The sequence below is a fragment of the Ranitomeya imitator genome, chromosome 9 (genome assembly GCF_032444005.1).
Source record: "Ranitomeya imitator isolate aRanImi1 chromosome 9, aRanImi1.pri, whole genome shotgun sequence".
Taxonomy (NCBI): domain Eukaryota; kingdom Metazoa; phylum Chordata; class Amphibia; order Anura; family Dendrobatidae; genus Ranitomeya; species Ranitomeya imitator.
In genome coordinates, this window is record NC_091290.1 from 136,977,951 (window position 1) to 136,998,164 (window position 20,214).

Genomic DNA, 20,214 nt, shown 5'->3' on the forward strand with positions numbered 1-20,214 from the left:
GATACCTGACAAATGTGGCTGCTTTCATTTCAGAAACCCACTAACTGCTCAGCTCAGCTAACAAGAATTTGATTTAACAGGGCCATTAGGAAAAATTATTCTTAGGGAACAGCGGTGGAGCGCTAGATTACTACAATTTACGACTCCATTTTAAAAACCCATATTAGGTACCTCTTATAGAAGTGGGAGGAGGGGGCACATTTTTATTCAGAGTTGGTAAGATAAGCACTTAAGAGTTCTCACTTTCATTCCCTTTGTTCTACTTTGTCCTAAAAGAAAAGGCTGCATTATACTTAGAAGTAGAATTGGGGCGGGAAGTCTTCAGGGTTCTTATTTTTCAATTGTTGCCTTATACATGTAATTCTATACATATATAGAGTACACACTTATGTGGCTATTAAGGGAAAGGTACATTTGTTACTTTAATTCTAATACATTTGTTAATTTAAATTAATCATCTTAAAATCATACCTGTCATTTCAGGTGACTTTTCGAGAATAAACTGTCCCGTGTACAGTATGTACATGAGGAATAACTATTTACGGCCATTTAATAATATATATCCTGTATTTCTCATTAGTTTTCTCCTCTGCAGCCTCTATCTCAAATTTTCAGATGTGTCTGAGCTAGTAGATGGAGACCAGCTGCTATGATGTCTCCCATATGCAGCACACATAGACATAAGGGTTTCCTGTTCTTCTGTCTCTATGTTGTAGAACATGTCCCGAAGAAGTAGCAGCTGCATGGAGGGCATTATACAGCATTACTGAGCAGTGTAGCAGTGAATCCAGCAATGGGGTGAAATAACACACTTCCTAGAAAGTAGCCACACCATCTGTCTTTGTCCTCAAGGTACATATTATAGACAGTGTGCTCCATATCACACACAAAACACAAAAACATGAGGGATTCGTGCTATCCTCTCTCTTTGCAGTTCGTTTAGAAGTAGCAACACTATGGAGGACATTATACAGCGGTATTGAGCAGTATAGATGTGAATGCAGCGCTGGAGTGAGATAAAACACTTATTAGAAAGCAGCTAAATCTGTTTGTGTTCCCCAAAGTATACAGTGCAGACAGTGTGCTCTGTATCACATACAGACATAATGGATTCTTGCTCTCTAATCTCTTTCCAGCACATGTTTAAGAGTAGCAGCCGTATAGAGGACATTACACTGCAGTACTGAACACTGCAACTGTGAATCCTGTAGTGAGGTGAAATAAAATGCTCACTAGATAGCAGAAACACCGACACACCATCTGTCTGGGTCCTCCAATGCATGCGGTGTAGACAGCGTGCTCTGTATCACACACAGCACCCATGGACATGAGGGATTCTTGCTCTCCCATGTCTTTGTAGCACATGTTCAGAAGTAGCAACATTGAGCAGTGTAACTGTGAATTCAGCACTGGGTGTGAAATGAAACACTTATTAGAAAGAAGCTAAATCTGTTTGTGTACCTCAAAGCATACAGTATAGCCTGTGTGCTCCATGTCACATACAGACATGAGAGATTCTTGCTCTCTAATCTCTTTGCAGTATTGAGGACATTACACTGCAGTACTGAGCAGTGCAACTGTGAAACCTGTAGAGTGGTGAAATTTATTAGAAAGCAGAAACATCATCTGTCTGAGTCCCCCAATGCATATGGTGTAGACAGCGTGCTCAATATGTATATGAGGGATTCTTGCTCTCCTGTATCTTTGTAGTACATGTTCAGAAGTAGCAGCAGCATGAAGGGCATTATACAGCAGTACTGAGCTGTGTAAATGTGAATCCTGTAGTGTTGTGAAATAAAACACTCACTAGAAAGCAGAAACACAGAAATCCCATCTGTCTGGGTCCCCCAATATGGATATGAGGTATACTTGCTCTCATGTATCTTTGTAGCACATGTTCAGAAGCAGCAGCAGCGTGGAGGGCATTATACAGCAGTACTGAGCAGTGTAACTGTGAATCCTGTAGTGGGGTGAAATAAAACATTCACTAGAAAACAGCAAAAACATCCATCGATGTTCCCCCAAGGCAGCTGCAATCTGATCCCTCTGTCAGCTCTCAGTCCTTCTTATCTTGAACATGACAGATTTTAGCAGTTTTCAGTTTGGATGGTAAGTTGAAGATGGCGTGGAGAGGAGAAAAAAGTGGCTAATAAGTGGAGAAAGAAGCAAATTTCTCTGTTAAGATATATTGCAAAGTTTCTGGCATTCGCTTGTGCTATTGATGTCTGCAAACTTAGTTGAAACAACAATGAACCATCTATAAGTGAAAATCATATATATACAATTGTAACAGAATTGAATTTATAATTTTCCGGTCCTCATTGTAGTATCACAATGGGTCATTCTTCCAAAAACTGGGTTTAGATATTGAAGGTTTGATTTTCTTTTTGTTCAGTAAAGTAACCTTTCAATAGAAGCCCAGAGGGCTGTCACTTTTTCCCACCCCCTTATTACACCGTGTCCACATTACTTCCCGGCTATAGGTGCAAGTAGTGATTGATGCAGGCAGTTCCCATGGAAACAGCCTCTCTTTTTTCCATCAAGAAAACTTCAATTCATCACATTAACATCGCCCTGTCACATCTTGTCGATCAGTCCGTTTTTGCAGGCCAGGACCTTGACGCTTTTAACATCGTTTCCATCTTAGCTTGAAAGAAGCAACCTGACCGCTGGGATTTTATTATTTTATTATGAGAAAAAAAAGACCAAAAAAAAAAAAAAAATGATAAAAAAAATCATTGAAAAGTCTAAAAATGTGGCACCGCGCTCCTGCTCCCGCTTTCCATTTTTCTCAATATTAGGAGTTGATAAGATGACGTGTCGGCACGGACTATGGATGGGATGGTCACTCAGCTGGAAAGAATTGAAAGTGTTGAAATGCCTGTGATAGAGAAGCCGGTATTTACAGGTCCAGACCCTATTGACTTTTAGATTTGTGCATTTACTCTCTCATCCCTTCTGTGAAGATCGTCAAGGTCTATACTTGGCCGCTTTCTGGGCATCTATAGATCATGGCATGACAAGCGGTCTCCAAATTAACTGTTGCCCTACCTTACTCAAGAACGAGCCAAGCTCGTAAAGCGATGTTGCCCATTTTCATAGGCAATATTACGGTCAGTTGTGTAGGGGGCAGGTGGCTTGAGACCCCCTGGAGACATTGGAGGTAAGTAGAGCATAGCACCCTTCTCAAACATAAGACCCTAGTATTACACATGACACGTTGATGGTGTGGGGGAACTGTTATGGATGTCTCAAACAATTCTGACTCATGGTGTGTGTGGACCTTCAGGATATTTTTACAGTAAACTAAGATGCTAAGTCAACTACTATTTCAAAATTTGAAGCATAACTTATGGGGTTTGGTGTCAATGAACATAATAGGTTACAGTATAGAATGACTGGATGTGAAGTCAGGTTCAGATGTGTCCCTTCTTACCTTTTGGCCAAAGAAAGTGACCAGCTTTAAAAAAAACAACAACATAATTTTGACATAGAATGTCAGAAGATGTTCATGCTATATGTGTCTATATATGGCCAACGAGTGTTAGGGATGTGCAGTTTTGCCAATAAAGAATTGTGTTGGTATGTGTTAGTGGTCGAGTTCCCGCCTATGCACAGGGGGAATATCGGGCCATCTCCACTGCGGTCTCCCATTCTTCTCCTGCCGCAGTGGAGCCTGCTCAGCGGAGACGTCAGTCCCAGTGTCTTGCTCAGTCCCACACTGTACAAAGAGTTACTGCGGCTTTTCCTGCTTCTGCCATTGAAGCCAGTGCTGGGCAGCGGTGAGCAGACACTTCTAGGACTAAGTCCTGCTTTTCTCGTTCTGAGCATGCCCAGAGTAAGATCTCTCAGTGGAGATCGAGGGTCACATGGTCAGATACTGCAGCTAAGTCCATTGGTCCTTTCAGGAAGGTCCTGTAGGTGCTCTGGCTTTGTGGCAGCCTCTCATTGTTCCTTCTAGGAAGGTCTTGTACTTGCTGCAGCTATATAAGGCTCGCATGGCCGCACGGCCATGCGCTAGTATCAATCCAGATATGTGCTTTGCGCCAGTATGGTTATGCATGAATGTGTTCAGGGACCCGGCTGAAATAAGCCCCTAGAATACCGGCACTTCCGGTGAGGAGATTGTGTGAACGTATTCAGGGACCCGGCTGAAATAAGCCCTAAGAATACTGGCACCTCCGGTGAGGAGATTGCATGTGTGCATAACCACAGACTGCTATCAGTTCAGCAGTAAGCTTCTGCTCCTGTGAGGTTAACAGGGCGCAGTGCTTTCCTCTCACGGCTGCTCTGTGAGGTAACAGAGCTAGTCTATACCGCCAAACAGTGCCACCATTCACTACCAGCAGGTTTCTCCTGCACGGTGGACCCAGGGCTGCGAACGCACCATTTATAATAAACATCTACGGTATTTTTACTCGGTGCGTTCCGCTAGCCCTAACAGTATGTCACAGTTGTTAAAAATTGGACAAAATTTTCAGAAAAGGAGTGAACGCATCTGTATAGAGCTGGAGTTTGTACCAAAACCAAGGCAAACCAGAAGATGAGGTAGGAGACACCAAGATGAGGAACAAGATCATTGAAATACGTTTGCTCAAAAGTCATGTAACAGGACCAGAAATGGAGGATGCTACTTTACCTTTTAGCTCAAGGTGACCAGCTTTGAAAAAAAAAATCAAAACATGATTTGGCGATACTTTGTCTAGAGATGTTTATGTTATATGGGTCTATAAATGGCCAACCAGTGGTAGGGATGGCCAGTGTTGCCAATCAAGAATATTGTTGGTATGTCACAATTATGAAAACTTGGATAAAATGTTCAGAAAAGTGGTGAACACATCTGTATAGAGCTCGAGTTACTACCAAATCCAACGCAAACCAGTAGATGAGATAGGTATCACCAAGATGAGGAACCAGTTTGAACAAAAACGTTTGCCCAAAAGACATGTAACAGGACCGAGAATGGGTGAAGCTGGCGGAGGAGAAAACCGAGTTAAAGGATTCATTCCTTAATATTTTTCAAAAAACCGCCATCACTTGTAAATCAGGTCTTGATGGCTATGAGACAGATTCTACGCTAGAGCAAGGAAAAATGAGTAACGCTCTACCAGTTGAGACCATATATTATGAAGAAGGTAAATGGAATGTAAGAGTTAATCTGTGCTGCCAGTATAGAAGAATGGAAGAGGAGAACAATATCCAGGAATGCGGACAAACCATAGTCCTGATGAAGACGTCTGGAACTTCGAAACGCCTTGACTAATAAACCGCATTCCTAGATATTATTCTCCTCTTCCATTCTTCTACACCGGCAATGCAGATTAAACCTTCATTTCCATTTACCTTTATCAAAGTCGTGGGTCTGCAGCAGCCTTGAGCTTTTTAGTGGTTTTGGATACTCAACCTCACAAGGTGAGTATCATTGCCTTTGATCTCCCCACTGTGTCTCGGATAGGACCCTATTTGCGATTTATTGACATTCCAGTATTTTCCGTGGATTATGAAGGACATAGGGGTTAAGGTCAGTGTAGTTAGGAGCAACGTTCATAGCAAAAGTTGTAAGAAGGCAATTATGAGGTCAGTTGTGAAGAATCAAAGAGTCCCAATTTGTGAAATCCATCATGATGTTTTAATCTTCCATCTTGTTGATGGGTGATGACTATTGAACGCAACTACAAGAAGAGAGAAATTTAATTCCAGAAAAATCAAAATGTGACTAATGATCGCTGTAGAAAAAAAGAATCAATGAGTGATTATCCGTCCAAGTCATCTAGAAAGTCATACGAAGTGGTCAGCAACCCGTAAATCTCCACCAGCCAGGTTCTATCTAGAGAATGCCGGGGGTTGTGGTTTCTCAAAAACTGAAGAGACGTAGGCTGAAGACCACTGTCGAAAAGATTTTCACATTTCCAAAAATTTATAGTGTTCTTTGCCAAGATAAACATTGACTAAAATTAGAGTGTTGAACAAAACTTAAATTGTTTTGTACAATAGAAAGTGGATTCAAATTACCCAACACTGCAAATGGTTCTGAAAGCTTTTTGATTATTTTTTCTATCATTACTTCATGGTTTGGGAAAAATACAGAGACATTTCTTTTTCTTTTTCCTTTTTTAGCTTTAGCAGCTCAAAATTAATTTCAGTTCTGAAAAGTTGTTTTAAGTGTGGAGTAAGAAGAATGGAAAATGTGTGGACTTTCAGGTGCTTACAAAAATAAAGTGCCATTGTTATTAGGAAAAGGCAATCTATGAGAGTGAATGGAGGCATCTAGATGACGTACAGAACAAGGCACCTGAGGGGGAAAAAAACCCTTGGTAGAGCTTGTCATTGTACTCATTCCTGTGCTATATTTAACAAAGCATGAAGTTCTTTTTTGGTGAAAGAATTTTATAAATGTACCTCGGAGACGTTGATGAATCTTAGTAAAAGCTCAACTCATAAATATTTTTGTTTCATTTTTTTTTTAACAATTACCTCCAAATGGCCCATTGTGGTCAAGACTGTGATTCGCGGAGTTCAGAAATACTCTGAAAATTGCATGTTCCATTGTGGAACCTTGCTCCTATTACAGTTGAAGTCTAGTAAGTAGAACAGACTAAATGGGTCTGATATATTGGGTGACAATGACCCTTTTGATACCGATGGCCACATTTGTTATGCAAGAATGCTCAGTCTTTCCTAGCTAGTAACAAAATTGGGCAAAAATTGCCAGATCCATTGCTTATACTGTGCTAAACATCCATGATAGCTTGGGAATTGGCCAGGAAGGGCATTATATCTCACTTGAAGACCGAGTTTAATCTGTCACCTCTGGTTGCCCACTATGGGTTTTGTTTTGCATGGTCAAACTTAAGGATAGGCTATCAAAATCTGATCAGCGAGGGTGCCACACTCACCACCCCTGTTGATCAGCTGTTACTGAGGGTGGCCAAAAGTTCTTATATGCTGACGGAACACTTAATTTCTATAGTAGTCATGGCCAGGCACTGCAGACCCATCCTTTTATACAACTGAAAAGGGGTAGCCATCCTTGAACGCTATAGTTTTGACGAAAATGCTGTGTTCCAGCAGCATCCGAGAACATCAAGTTACTGACGTTAGTAGCTCATCGGCGGGGCTACCAGGTGTCACACACCCACCGATTAGATATTGATGACCTGTTGAGGGTTAACTGGTGGGCATCAAACCTCCACTGATAAGGGCCTGTCAAGGCTAGAACCGGGCAGGAGTACCTGGTGTCACACCAGGCGGGGCAGGGGTACAAAATGTCACAACCCAACACAACAGATGGGGGCCTGTCAGGGCTATGGGATGTCACCCCTTTGGGAGGGTGTACCATGTGTCACCTACACTGATGATATATTGATGACCTGTTGGGGGTGCTGGGTACCACACCTTCTCATTCAGATACCGATGGCCTGTTGGGGCTAGCGGGCATGGGAAACCAGGTGTCATCTCCAGTGGGATGGGGAAACCAGGTGACACATCCCACCTATCAGATTTTGGTTGCCTTTGGGGTCCTGGGTATCATAAGCAGCGGGACACGGGTACTGGGTGTCACACCCCCACCGATCAGATTTTGATGGCCTGTCGGGAGAACTCGGTGGGAGTACCTGGTGTCACACCCAAAGGGGCAGAGATTCTGGGTGTCATACCCCAATGGATCAGATATTGCCTGTCAGGAGTACTGGGTGTGGGCTCTGGGAGTCAAACCCGGCAGGGCAGGGGTATTGGGTGTTGCCTGTCGATCTGTAAAAAAGTAGTGGAATAGTGGATAACCTCTTTAAAGCTTATCTTCTATGATCAGTTTCTTTAGAGAAGACTTTTCTATAATGGGGCAAATATTGTAGAAACACAAAACAATCAGCAGAGCACAAATCAAGACAAATAACCCCGGCTGCACCATAAATGATCATCATACCAAGTTTATAAACACATTAAGCCTTGTAGGATCTCTTAAATGTTTTACCAAACCTTTCATTTTTAGGCTCCATTAGTAGAATGAGGTGCCGTTATCTATAATCGTTTGTCAGCAGGTAAAGGGCCTGACTGCCTCCATGTTGGAGCATGCGGCAATAAAAGCTCTCAATAACTTATTACGTTCTATTTTTGAAGTTAACGCTTCTCATATAAGCGCTAATCATTAACTCGCACTAAAAGCTATTTTTTAATATATTTTGTCAGAAAGTCACAGAGGCTACTGTTCAATCAAAATGTGATTGTCGACGTAAGAGCTCTCCCTTGGGGTCTTTTTAATGCTTATGGGGTCAATAGAAGTCAATGCAATCTACTGCTGCCACACTAGGCTTATTATACTCTGGAGGTGGAGTATTATAATAAAGCTTCTTTTATGACATTCACTAGCTAATGTGTAAAGCCTTAATGAAGCCCTTCTTGTTTTAAAGGGTACTATGGCCGTAATGTGGGTGGTTTTGTATATGTAAAATATTAGTAGCTGAATTTTACAACAGAGCAGTATTATGCTAGTTATATTCTTGTACATAGGGGGCAGTATTATAGTAGTTATATTCTTGTACATAGGAGCAGTATTATACACAGTAGTAGTTATATTCTTGTATATAGAGGCATTATAGTAGTTATATTCTTGTATATAGGGAGCAGTATTATAGTAGTTATATTCTTGTACATAGGGGCAGTATTATAGTAGTTATATTCTTGTACATAGGAGCAGTATTATAGTAGTTATATTCTTGTACATAGGGGCAGTATTATAGTAGTTATATTCTTGTACATAGGGGCAGTATTATAGTAGTTATATTCTTGTACATAGGGGCAGTATTATAGTAGTTATATTCTTGTACATAGGAGCAGTATTATAGTAGTTATATTCTTGTACATAGGGGGCAGTATTATAGTAGTTATATTCTTGTACATAGGGGCAGTATTATAGTAGTTATATTCTTGTACATAGGGGGCAGCATTATAGTAGTTATATTCTTGTACATAGGGGCAGTATTATAGTAGTTATATTCTTGTACATAGGAGCAGTATTATACACAGTAGTAGTTATATTCTTGTATATAGAGGCATTATAGTAGTTATATTCTTGTATATAGGGAGCAGTATTATAGTAGTTATATTCTTGTACATAGGGGCAGTATTATAGTAGTTATATTCTTGTATATAGGAGCAGTATTATAGTAGTTATATTCTTATACATAGGAGCAGTATTATAGTAGTTTTATTCTTGTACATAGGGGGCAGTATTGCCGTAGATTTATTACTGCCATAGAGTCATTTTGATATTCTTTCACTGTCCTTTTTTATTTCTTTACCGGCTGATGTTTATTGCACAGATGTTATTGCGCACAGTCTCTGAACCTGACTTTTAATTGTTGTGCTGTCCATGTTCCCTCCTATGTCTGATTGTCCTCATTACTGCTGACAAGCTCACTCTTATAGGCCGGTGTTAGTGTATCATTACTTTACATTATCATAGCCTTGTCTTGGGGATAATTGCACTTTTGACATTCTAATTAGTGTCGGTGAACTACCGGAGCAGGTATCCGCCAATGGTTTTCCGTTCTTTCTTCTGTCGTATGACTGCTGCAATCAATCTAGAGCGTTGTCCTCATTTCTTACTTTACAAGGTCAGCGTCAGATCTGAGCACAGTGAGGCCTTTCGTCTTCCGTACAGCTCTTTTCAGGAATGTAAACCATAATGGATGATAATTTTGTATTGGGCACAGGTACATACTTACATTGCTTTCTTCCTAGCTCAATATTTCTTGACCTTTACTTGTGTACAGTTCCCGTCTCTGCAGATACCCGGATATTACTCATCCTAGGACATTTCTTACATCTAATATAATAACTGAGGACAGCAGGTCCCGCACTCATCCGGTGATGGCGTGGGAGGGAATATCTGACATTTTATACAGAATTACTTTATATTCCAGTTTAATATTCTAAGAAACCCCTGACTGCTGAACGTTTGGACCACCTGTTGACTAAATTTGGAAATGTAGACTTGGAAAAACACAGGTACAAAGATTAAATATTCATCGAGTGTGATCACTTAAAAAATTCAGTTTATCTGGTTGGCAAACATTTTTTTCACCTTCTTCCAAGGATGATTACAGTCTAAAATATCGAAATCTTCTTCTCTTTTGAGCAAAATCTCAGATACTTAGATGACAACCAATATGGAAACCAAAGCTATGGTTGCCAGACAGGCCTTCAAAGAATAAATTAAACTGGACATCCAATCTTTGTGATCTACTCAAAGGACTGGGAAAAGTTATGGAGTCCAACCTAGTAGGTCTGGTGAAGAGAACGTCAAGGCGGTGGCATCTTCCAAGTCTCTGCAATCCACCATCCAGGTGGAAGAACTCCAGTTGGTCCTTCAATCCTCCTTGTTCTCATGTGATGGTGTCTTAAAGGCATTTTTTAGCTAGAAAGATGAATAAAAATAGATGGATAGGTGAATAAAAACAGTAATATGATTCTAGAGTCACTTGATCTTGTGGCAACACCACTTCCATCTAAGTTTTGACACCTAAGAGTTTCTTCTCCTCCTTATGTGTATGGAGGAGGCTGACTGACCGCCTTATTTTAATGACTAATCCAGTCCCTTTCTTTTTTTATGGTCAATGAAATGACAAAGAAGAAAATAAGAAAGACAAAGACGACAAAGAAGCTTTGCAATTGGAGACAAGTCACTGTTGTCATGCTGATGACAGAAGGATAATTGAGTTTTGGTCCGAGCTGCCACACCTCCATCAATACCCCGTGAAGGAGGAGTAATATTTTAACTTTTTTGGCTAAATTTTAGGAGCTAATGCCACAGGTAGAGATATAGATATTCTTATGGACACTAGTAGGGTGGACACATACCATCTAGTCTTCGGCACATTGCAGCAGAACATATGGGCATTTTTATTGTTCCATATGATATGTATGCATGTTGAAGTCATGGAACAGAACGGTAACTTTCTGTATGAATTTCATCATTTGTAAAGGAAACTGATCAATAGAATCTTGTATTCCGTGTTATTGGCATTTCCATTAGAAAAATGCCTCCTACGTTACACTACGTCTAAACAGCTAATGGGTCAACTCTATGGGGGTCCGTATTGATGAGCTTCATCCCAGGAGTTTTCATAGAAAGTTCAATTTTCCACATGAACATTTTGTACATAGATACTCTTAAATGTCTCCCTGTGTGCTCTCTCTAATGCGTCATTGCTTAGGGAAAAAATCATAAGGGTTACCGGGATCACTCTAGAGATGCAGGGAATCTTCTAACACTCGAATACAGCAGTTGCCACTTGTGTTTTTCACTTTTTTGGGGTTATTTTGAAACAACCAATCCATATTTAATGCTATGGCCTGTAGCATAGTATGTTTTTCTCAAGTGAGTCCATTGCAGCCAAGATCAATATCAGAGGTTGAGATGATGCAATGATGAACTATATGTGGAAACATGGCAGCTTTTAATAGGGTTTCCACAGACAGACTTTACGTAAGTCATTCTGCTTAACAGGTTCCAGAGGAGCCCCAGTTTTCACCTTTTAAACCCTAAAAAGGAATCCAGACTTACATCAGGGTCCCTTGGGTTGTTTTCATGGAGTAGCTGCTGGCTGGTGGAGAGATCTTTCAGAGAACCAAAAACTTCACCTTTTAAACCCTATACAGGCATTTGGGCATATATTAGGGTCCTTTGGGTTGTGTCCATGGAGTAGCTGCTGGCTGGTGGAGAGATCTTTCAGAGAACCACAAACTTCACCTTTTAAACCCTATACAGGCATTTGGGCATACATTAGGGTCCTTTGGGTTGTGTCCATGGACTAGCTGCTGGATAGTGAAGTGAGTGATCTGGCAGAAAAACCCAGTCTTTACCCTTTAAACCCTATGCAGGCATTTAGACCTACATTAGGGTCCCTTGAGTTGTGTCCATGGAGTAGCTGTTGGCTTGTGGCATGATATGGCAGAAAAACCCGGTCTTTACTCTTTAAACATTATACAGGCATCTAGACTTACATCAGCGTTCATTGAGTTGTAATCATGAAGTAGCTGCTGGATGGTGGAGAGAACTGGCAGGGACAGTTTGACTAGCCGGGTCAACACCAGAAAGTGTAGTAGATAGAAAGGAGGCCAGACGATAGCTGCGGTCAGAGACAGGTGGATGGAGTTAGAGGGAAAATCACCAGGCAAACTTAGAATCAAGTCAATCCAGGGTCAGCAATGGGAATTTAGCAAGCAATAAAAGAGCATAGCTACATGAGAATCCTCCAGGGTCAGGGTTGACATAAGTCTAACGTTTAAGGTCTTAATCACTGCCTTTGCTTTGCATGAACTGAAGTTTAATCAACTTTGCTAATTAGGCTTTTCGGAGCACCTTCAATGTATTTAAACTGTTCAGTCCATCATTTTGCCCACTGTTTTGCATTCACCTGCCTCCTTTACTGCTGATCGACAGCAGCGGTTTGCCTGGAACAATCACTGTGTGCTTAGAAAGCTCAGACAAGTCAGTGCTGTCAATTTCCAGTGAAGGAGGCAAGAATATGCGAAACCAGTTATCGAAACGATGCACTCATCCAGGGTGCTCAAACTCCCTAATTAGCATATGTGATTAAACTTCAGTTTCTACAGAACAAAAGCAATGCCAAGAACACTATGTGCGCACAGTTTTTTGAGGAGTCTTTTGTAGTGGGTGGGTTGCTAAAAACAGCTAAAAAAAAGATTGACAGACTCTATAAAACAACTTGCTCTTCTTACATTCCGGCTTTTAAGTTGCTTCGTGTTTCCAAAATGCAGAGTATTTAAAAGACTTATCCTTGCCCTTCTTCAGAAATTTTTCTGCTGTGAAGCCGCTCCATACTTTACAATAGAACTTAATTTGAAGGCTACAAAACTGCCACAATGAATTCTTGGTGTCCTTTTGAACATTTTGTAAGTGTTTTGAGGGATTTTTGCCTTTTAAAACACTATTGTTTTATTCTCCACCACTTAATAGATTTAAAAAAATAAAAAAAAATTGGCCACAAAAAATAAAAATTAAAAAAAAATGTTTTCAAAAAGTTCAACATAAAACTTTTCGAGACAAAAAAACTACGTCAAATATAAAATCAGATGAGCAAAAAATGTACACAAGAACCATTCGTAAAAAATACAAAATTTTATTAACAAACAGCAAAACAAACAAGCAAAAAAAAAAACAAGCCAGGTATTAAAAGAGTGGGAAACCAAAAAACTGGCAAAGGAAACCCACCATGGTTTGTACAGAGGCAATGGGGGCAGGCATTGGCCCCCACCAGAGGTAATCTTTGTACTACTATTATACACGTTTGCTGTTGATTATCTTATGCCTGTGGATAGAATAATCTTGTACCAAGTATTTTGATTTTTTTGTTTGACGTATAATCATGTGTAGTATATTAGTGTGTTTACTTCTATGTAGTGCCTCTGTACAAAACATGGTGGGTTTCCTTTGCCAGTTTTTTGGTTTCCCACTCTTTTAATACCTTGCTTGTTTTTTTTTTGTTTTTTTTGTTTTGCTGTTTGTTAATAACATTTTGTATTTTTTACGATTGGTTCTTATGTACACTTGTTTCTAATCTGATTTTGTGTTTCTGTACTGAACCTTAACATTGTCCAATTTCCGGTGAAATAGCGTTAGGCATTTTTTTAGGTTAATAAACATAATTTTGGATTTATTTTGTTGCCGCTATTTTGATTCAACCCCCCTTCTACTCAAATGTAAGTGCTTAAAAGAAGTGTCCCAACCGTTCTTCATTTCAGGAAGTGTCTTCCTACAAAACTCATCAAGCGCACACGCCTAAAAGACGTCATATGAACGTATCCTTAAGCTATGCACAGATGGAGTTTTTTCAAGGCATCAAGAACTGTGAATTTTCTAGTGGAGACTCCTTTTTGGGGAATTTTTATTTTACTCAAGAAGTTTTGAAACATATTGGAAGAGGTTTTTTTTTTCCCTGAAGAGTTTTTGAAACTTTTTGATTGAACAGTGCCTGGTTTCTAGCAGATTCCATCACGCTTCAAAGAGTTGATGCGCCTTTTACTTTTTTCTCATCAAGCATTTTTCAACTTAATTTGTACAATAGAAATAAATAGGAGGAGACCTTGTCCTTTACTCAAGTCTCTGCCACAGCAATATGCTTACATCGCCCAGTGATTTCTGCCGCTTGCCTCATTACTGCCATCTGCAATGGAAGTGCTGTGTCGCCTTGCAACAGAGGCAAAAGTTTTTGGGGGCAGGAACAGAGAGGGTGTAACATATGCCTGTTGGTGGTAGTTTGTGAGCTTATATATTGTTTATCGTTCTTCTCTTTTGTCCAGGGAGGGCAGTTAATTTGTGGTCTAGATCAGACTTGCACAAAGCAGTGTAGTTTCCAGGCTCAGTAACTTGCTTGCAGATAATAGGTGTGATTAAGTACCAGGATCTGACTCTAACAGCAATGGGTAGAACTCAGCCACTCTGAAAGTGACATTTAAAGTGTGTGGACTGGGAGATTTCCAGTACCATGCGTCCAACGACTTCCCCCCTAAATAGGCTTCCATGATATTCAAGTGGTCTAGTAAAGACATCCATATCTGTCTTGGTGGCTGTCCTATAGAAACCAGCCTGTGGTTGGCATTCATAGGATATTGTGATATTTCACTATACACTGTGCACTATGTAGTATAACCAATCAGGCAATTGCAGGATTAAACATGAAGTTGACTATTCCCTTTTTTTACCACATCGGTAAACCGTATGCAAAAAATAAAAAAGAAACCGCAGAATTACATTTTTCTTGGTCACCATTAAAAATGCAATATGAAGTGACCCAAACATTGGATCTATCCCGAGATGGTATCAATAAAACATCAGCCAGCCCGGCAAAAAAAAAGCTCTAAAACAGGTCCATCAACCGAAAAAACACAGAAACGTGACACCTCTTGAAAAATGTCAACATAAGCAAAATGATAATCTTTTTTTTTTCACTACTTTGTACATTTGGTAAAGCCTTTATCATACTGAGAATCATGTTCATAAGTCGTTTTTTTTTTTCTCAAACAATGAATGTCCTAAAATGAAAACACAAAAAAAAATTGTGGAATTGCATTTTTGTCTCCAACTATTTCACCGCGCTTGGAAATTTTTCTCCATTTTCTAATACATTGTATGGTAAAATGAATGGTCTCTACAACTCATCCCGCAAAAAAAAAATTCTCGTATGGCTACAGGGATGTAAAAATAAAAAAAGTTATGCCTCTTAGAAAAATGCAAGGAAAAAAAAAGAAAGTTCATAAAATGAAAAACCACCTGGTCGAGAAGGGATTAATTAATGTTTTGAGCCCTTGTGCCCAGCATATAATTTTGTAGTTTCTTGTGATTGATTTTTGATATGTACAATTTTTTTAATGTAATTAAATGATTAAATGATTGTCTAAGATCTATGATGTACAACAATGCTGATATCCTATAAATCGCCACCTCCTCCTGGCCCTAATTGTTTCGATCAAGTTGCTATGTGTCTTAAATTGGAAAAGGGGAGTAAGTCGCTTTCAAACTCTTTAATAAACAAAAAGATTGGTCCTGTTGAAATCCAACAGCTCGATCCTTTTTTCTCCTGGAATCTGCCATGGCCATGCCATGGTTGGCTTGTCCTACTGAGGGATCGGTCAAAATTTATCTAATGTGTATTCATTTACTTTGTATAGATAGGTGCTTTGGTGGGACCAACACTGATTGACGTGTCCTCCTATGGTCATACCATTTGAGATATCAATGGTTTGGGGACTTTAAGCGATGTAAAATATGAGTTACCTTGAAGTTGAAACATTTAGACCCAGTTCCTCTTCTACTCATATCCATGAGTTTAACGATGGTAGATTACCTGTAAATCCCTGGGCACAACACTTTTCTTCTATCTTAGCATATGACCATAAAAAGAGCATTGTCTACCAAGCAGAGGAGCGCTGAAATGTGGGCAGAACCTAGCTTCTAGTTAATTAATACATCTCATGAAGAGTGACATGAGATGGGTAATTTGGAGAAAAGAAAAGTGATACACTGATGAGAGATGTTGATCCTATGTGTCTGTATGTGGTCAACCTGTGGCTTGGATGTGAATTTCAGTCTGTGAAATGTTTTGCTGCCATGTTGTGATGTATTGCAGCTGTATCGTTATGTTGATGTTTATATGGAGGCCTAATGTACACTATGTGAAATATAAGCACCTCCTATTCCACAGAGGAGCAGGGATGAGTGATATGTTTTTGCTGAAGATGTGAGACTACTTGCCTTACACTTATATGAGGCACAGAGATAATTGCCTTTCTCTTGTTTGAGGCATGTAGCTACTTGCCTTGCTCTGGTTTGAGTCACGGAGCTACTTGCCCTACTGTTGTTAGAAGCATAGAGCTACCTGACCTACTCTTGTTTGAGGCACAAGGTTACTTGCCTTACTCTTGCTTGAGGCACAGAACTGCTTGCATTACTCTTGCTCAAGTAAAGGCGCTACTTGCCTTACTCTTGCTCGAGGAATGGTGCTACTTGCCCTACTCTTGCTTGAGGAATAGAGCTACTTGCCCTTTTCTTCCTTGAGAATTGGAGCTACTTGCCCTACTCTTTTATGAGGAATGGTGCTACTTGCCCTACTCTTGCTTGAGGAACGATGCTACTTGCCCTACTCTTGCTTGAGGAACGATGCTACTTGGCCTACTCTTGGTCGAGAAACGGTGCTACTTGCTCTACTCTTGCTCGAGAAACGGTGCTACTTGCCCTACTCTTGCTCAAGGAACTGTGCTACTTGCCCTATTCTTGCTTGAGGAGCGGTCCTACTTACCCTACTCTTGCTCAAAGAGCGGAGCTCCTTGCCCTACTTTTGCTCGAGTAATGGAGCTACTTACCCTACTCTTGCTCGAGGAATGAAGCTACTTGCCCTACTCTTACTCGAGGAACGGGGCTATTTGCCTTACTCTTGCTGGAGGAACGGTGCTAGTTGCCCTACTCTTGCTCGAGAAACGGTGCTATTTGTCCTACTCTTGCTCGAAGAGTGGAGCTACTTGTCTCTACTCTTGTTTGCGGAACGCTGCTACTTACCCTACTTTTGTTTGAGGAACGGTTCTATTTGCCCTACTCTTGCTCGAGGAATGGTGCTACTTGCCCCACTCTAGCTCGAAGAGTGGAGCTAATTACCCTACTCTTGCTTGAGGAATGGAACTACTTGCCCTACTCTTGCTCGAGGAGCGGAGCTACTCACACTACTCTTGCTTGAGGATTGGTTCTACTTGCCCTACTATTTCTCGTCGAATGGTGCTATTTGCCCTACTCTTGCTGGAGGAACGGTGCTACTTGCCCTACTCTTGCTCGAGGAACAGTGCTATTTGCCCTACTCTTGCTCGAAGAGTGGAGCTACTTGTCTCTACTCTTGTTCGAGGAACGGAGCTACTTACCCTTCTTTTGTTTGAGGAATCTTTCTATTTGCCCTACTCTTGCTCTAGGAGTGGTGCTACTTGCCCTACTCTTACTCCAAGAGCGGAGCTACTTGCCCTACTCTTGCTCGAGGAACAGAACTACTTGCCCTACTTTTGCTTGAGGAATGGAGCTACTCACCCTACTCTTGCTTGAGGATCGATGCTACTTGCCCTACTCTTGCTTAAGGAACGGAGCTACTTACCCTACTCTTGCACGAGGAATGGTGCTACTTGCCCTGCTCTTGCTTGAGGAACGATGCTACTTGCCCTACTCTTGCTTGAGGAGCGGAGCTACTCACCCTACTCTTGCTCGAGGAATGGTGCTACTTGCCCTGCTCTTGCTTGAGGAACGATGCTACTTGCCCTACTCTTGCTTGAGGAATGGAGCTACTTGCTCTACTCTTGCTAGAAGAGTGGAGCTACTTGCCCTACTCTTGCTTGAGGAACGGAGCTACTTACCCTACTCTTGCTTGAGGAATGGTGCTACTTGCCCTGCTCTTGCTTGAGGAACGATGCTACTTGCCCTACTCTTGCTTGAGGAATGGAGCTACTCACCCTACTCTTGCTTGATGCACGTAGCTACTTGTCCGACTCTGGCTTGAGGCATGGAGATACTTGCCCTACTGTTGTTTTTCATTATGTGAAACATTTTTTAACTTACCTGCAATTTTTCTTTTTTTTGGGGGGGGTATGTTTTATTTTTCACATAAGTTGTACTGCTGCTCTTTGCTTTGCGCAGTATTTTATCTCTCCATCTGACGATCACCAGCCGCTTAGCTGAATAGAACATTAGTCTACATCTCAAAAATAATATGAGAAAAATTCTTGCTTTCAAAGCAGACAGAAATTTCATCCCCATAGATCTAAAGCACAGAAAACTTTGATTTTTTTATATTATAAAAAAATGGCTGACAAGTGATATCTGAAACCTGTTGTGTCACTTTATTGTAGCATTATAAGAAACGGTGAGGAGTTTTTTGGCACACTCCTGGAAACCTGAGAATTCCTCTGTCTTGTACAATTTCCATCTTCTTCTGGATAGTTTACTAACACTTTTGTCTCTTTCCCGCAGGTCCTGATGGTTGCTATTGCTAGAGATTTCGACTGCATCCCGGGATTTCAAGAGAAGATTTACTATATTGAGCAGCAAGGAGAATTTTTGAAGGACCAGCTTCTTCTGAATGGTAAGAACACTGTATCTTACAAGGGGATTCCATAATGTGTTTCTTTAATGGTGGTTCCAAAAAACTTGACAATCAGAAGTAATGGAAGTGCCCTACTGGTGCCATTGGGCTTCGAGAACTTTGAGAATGATGGACATCATACTAGCACATTGACAAGCAAGGAACTTGAAGATATTGGTATTAGAAGACCACAATCCTATAACTGAAGAGTCCTTATGTGTAGGCTATTTAGTTTAGGAACATTTGTAGACATTAATTTAGCATTGAATGTCTACAGGCTGACATCCTATATTTCTGATAGCCACCTCTTAAAATAAATTAATACAATGTGTCTCACTGAAGGGACCTCCAGCAATCAGCTTTAATATGTTCAAAATGTGTGTGCTTCTGCTATAGCACCTCCACAGGGGAAATTAGGTATTACATACTGCTCATTGGAATAGATAAGATGATCGGGTCCTCCAGATGGGACTCTGACTTATAAATGAAGATAGCAAATACCAGTAGCCTCCATCATTGGAAATGTGTCTCCCAGTTCGATATATATTTGTTTAAAATAGCGATGATTTACAGTAATCAGTTGAGAATTTGAAGATATGATCCAAAAACCATTGTCTTTTTGGTCTATTTATTTTTAGCATTGAGTAGTGACGATAATAATGTTAAATTCACTGTAGGGCTCATTTTGGTTGAATGCTGGCAGGGTCTAAAGTTGAGTGCATTAAGGAAGAAGAAGAGGGCCCATTGGTGACCCCTACCTACGGCATAAACCAGTCATCTTTTCAGTTGTTGCTTAAGGATAACACAGATTGTATCCAGTTCTATAAGTTATCTTCTACTGGTTTAGTCTCTACATAAGGAAATGTACAGAAGTGTAATTTAGGAAAACCGTAAATCTCATTTGTTCTAGGACAGGTCTGATGGTGCATTAGGGTAGAAGAAGAGGGCCCATTGGTGACCCCTACCAACGGCATAAACCAGTCATCTTTTCAGTTGTTTCTTAAGGATAACACAGATTGTATCCAGTTCTATAAGTTATCTTCTACTGGTTTAGTCTCTACATAAGGAAATGTACGGAAGTGTAATTTAGGAAAACCGTAAATATCATTTGTTCTACGACAGGTCTGATGGTGCATTAGGGCAGAAGAAGAGGGCCCATTGGTGACCCCTACCTACGGCATAAACTAGTCATCTTTTCAGTTGTTGCTTAAGGATAACACAGATTGTATCCAGTTCTATAAGTTATCTTCTACTGGTTTAGTCTTAACATAAGGAAATGTACGGAAGCGCAAGTTTAGGAAAACAGTAAGTCTCATTTATGCTAGCAAAGGTCCGATGGGTTACAAATGGCTGGCATGAGAATTTTCAGTGCAGCTTCGGACGTGAGTAGAGTACAGAATAGTTTGCGTTATAGCTCATCAATACAAGTAAAGCCGAGTAACTTTACTTTACAATTCCCCTCTCTTTAGGATACACAGTTGGGGCTTAACTTTGGGATATACTAAAGATTTTCTGTCCAGATTTGTAGGTAGAAAATCTGCACAGTATTAAAGCAGCTGAAAAGTGAATGAGAACTCATCAA

General features: G+C 40.5%; 1 protein-coding gene across 1 annotated transcript in view; it reads left to right on the forward strand.

Annotated features, from left to right (window-relative positions):
- CDH13 (cadherin 13) overlaps positions 1 to 20,214 on the forward strand; it is a 667,269-nt gene that overhangs the window by 119,015 nt on the left and 528,040 nt on the right. Inside the window, exon 2 of the mRNA XM_069739177.1 lies at positions 18,521 to 18,632. Coding sequence (XP_069595278.1) covers positions 18,521 to 18,632 — 112 coding nt within the window. The remainder of the gene's footprint in view (positions 1 to 18,520; positions 18,633 to 20,214) is intronic.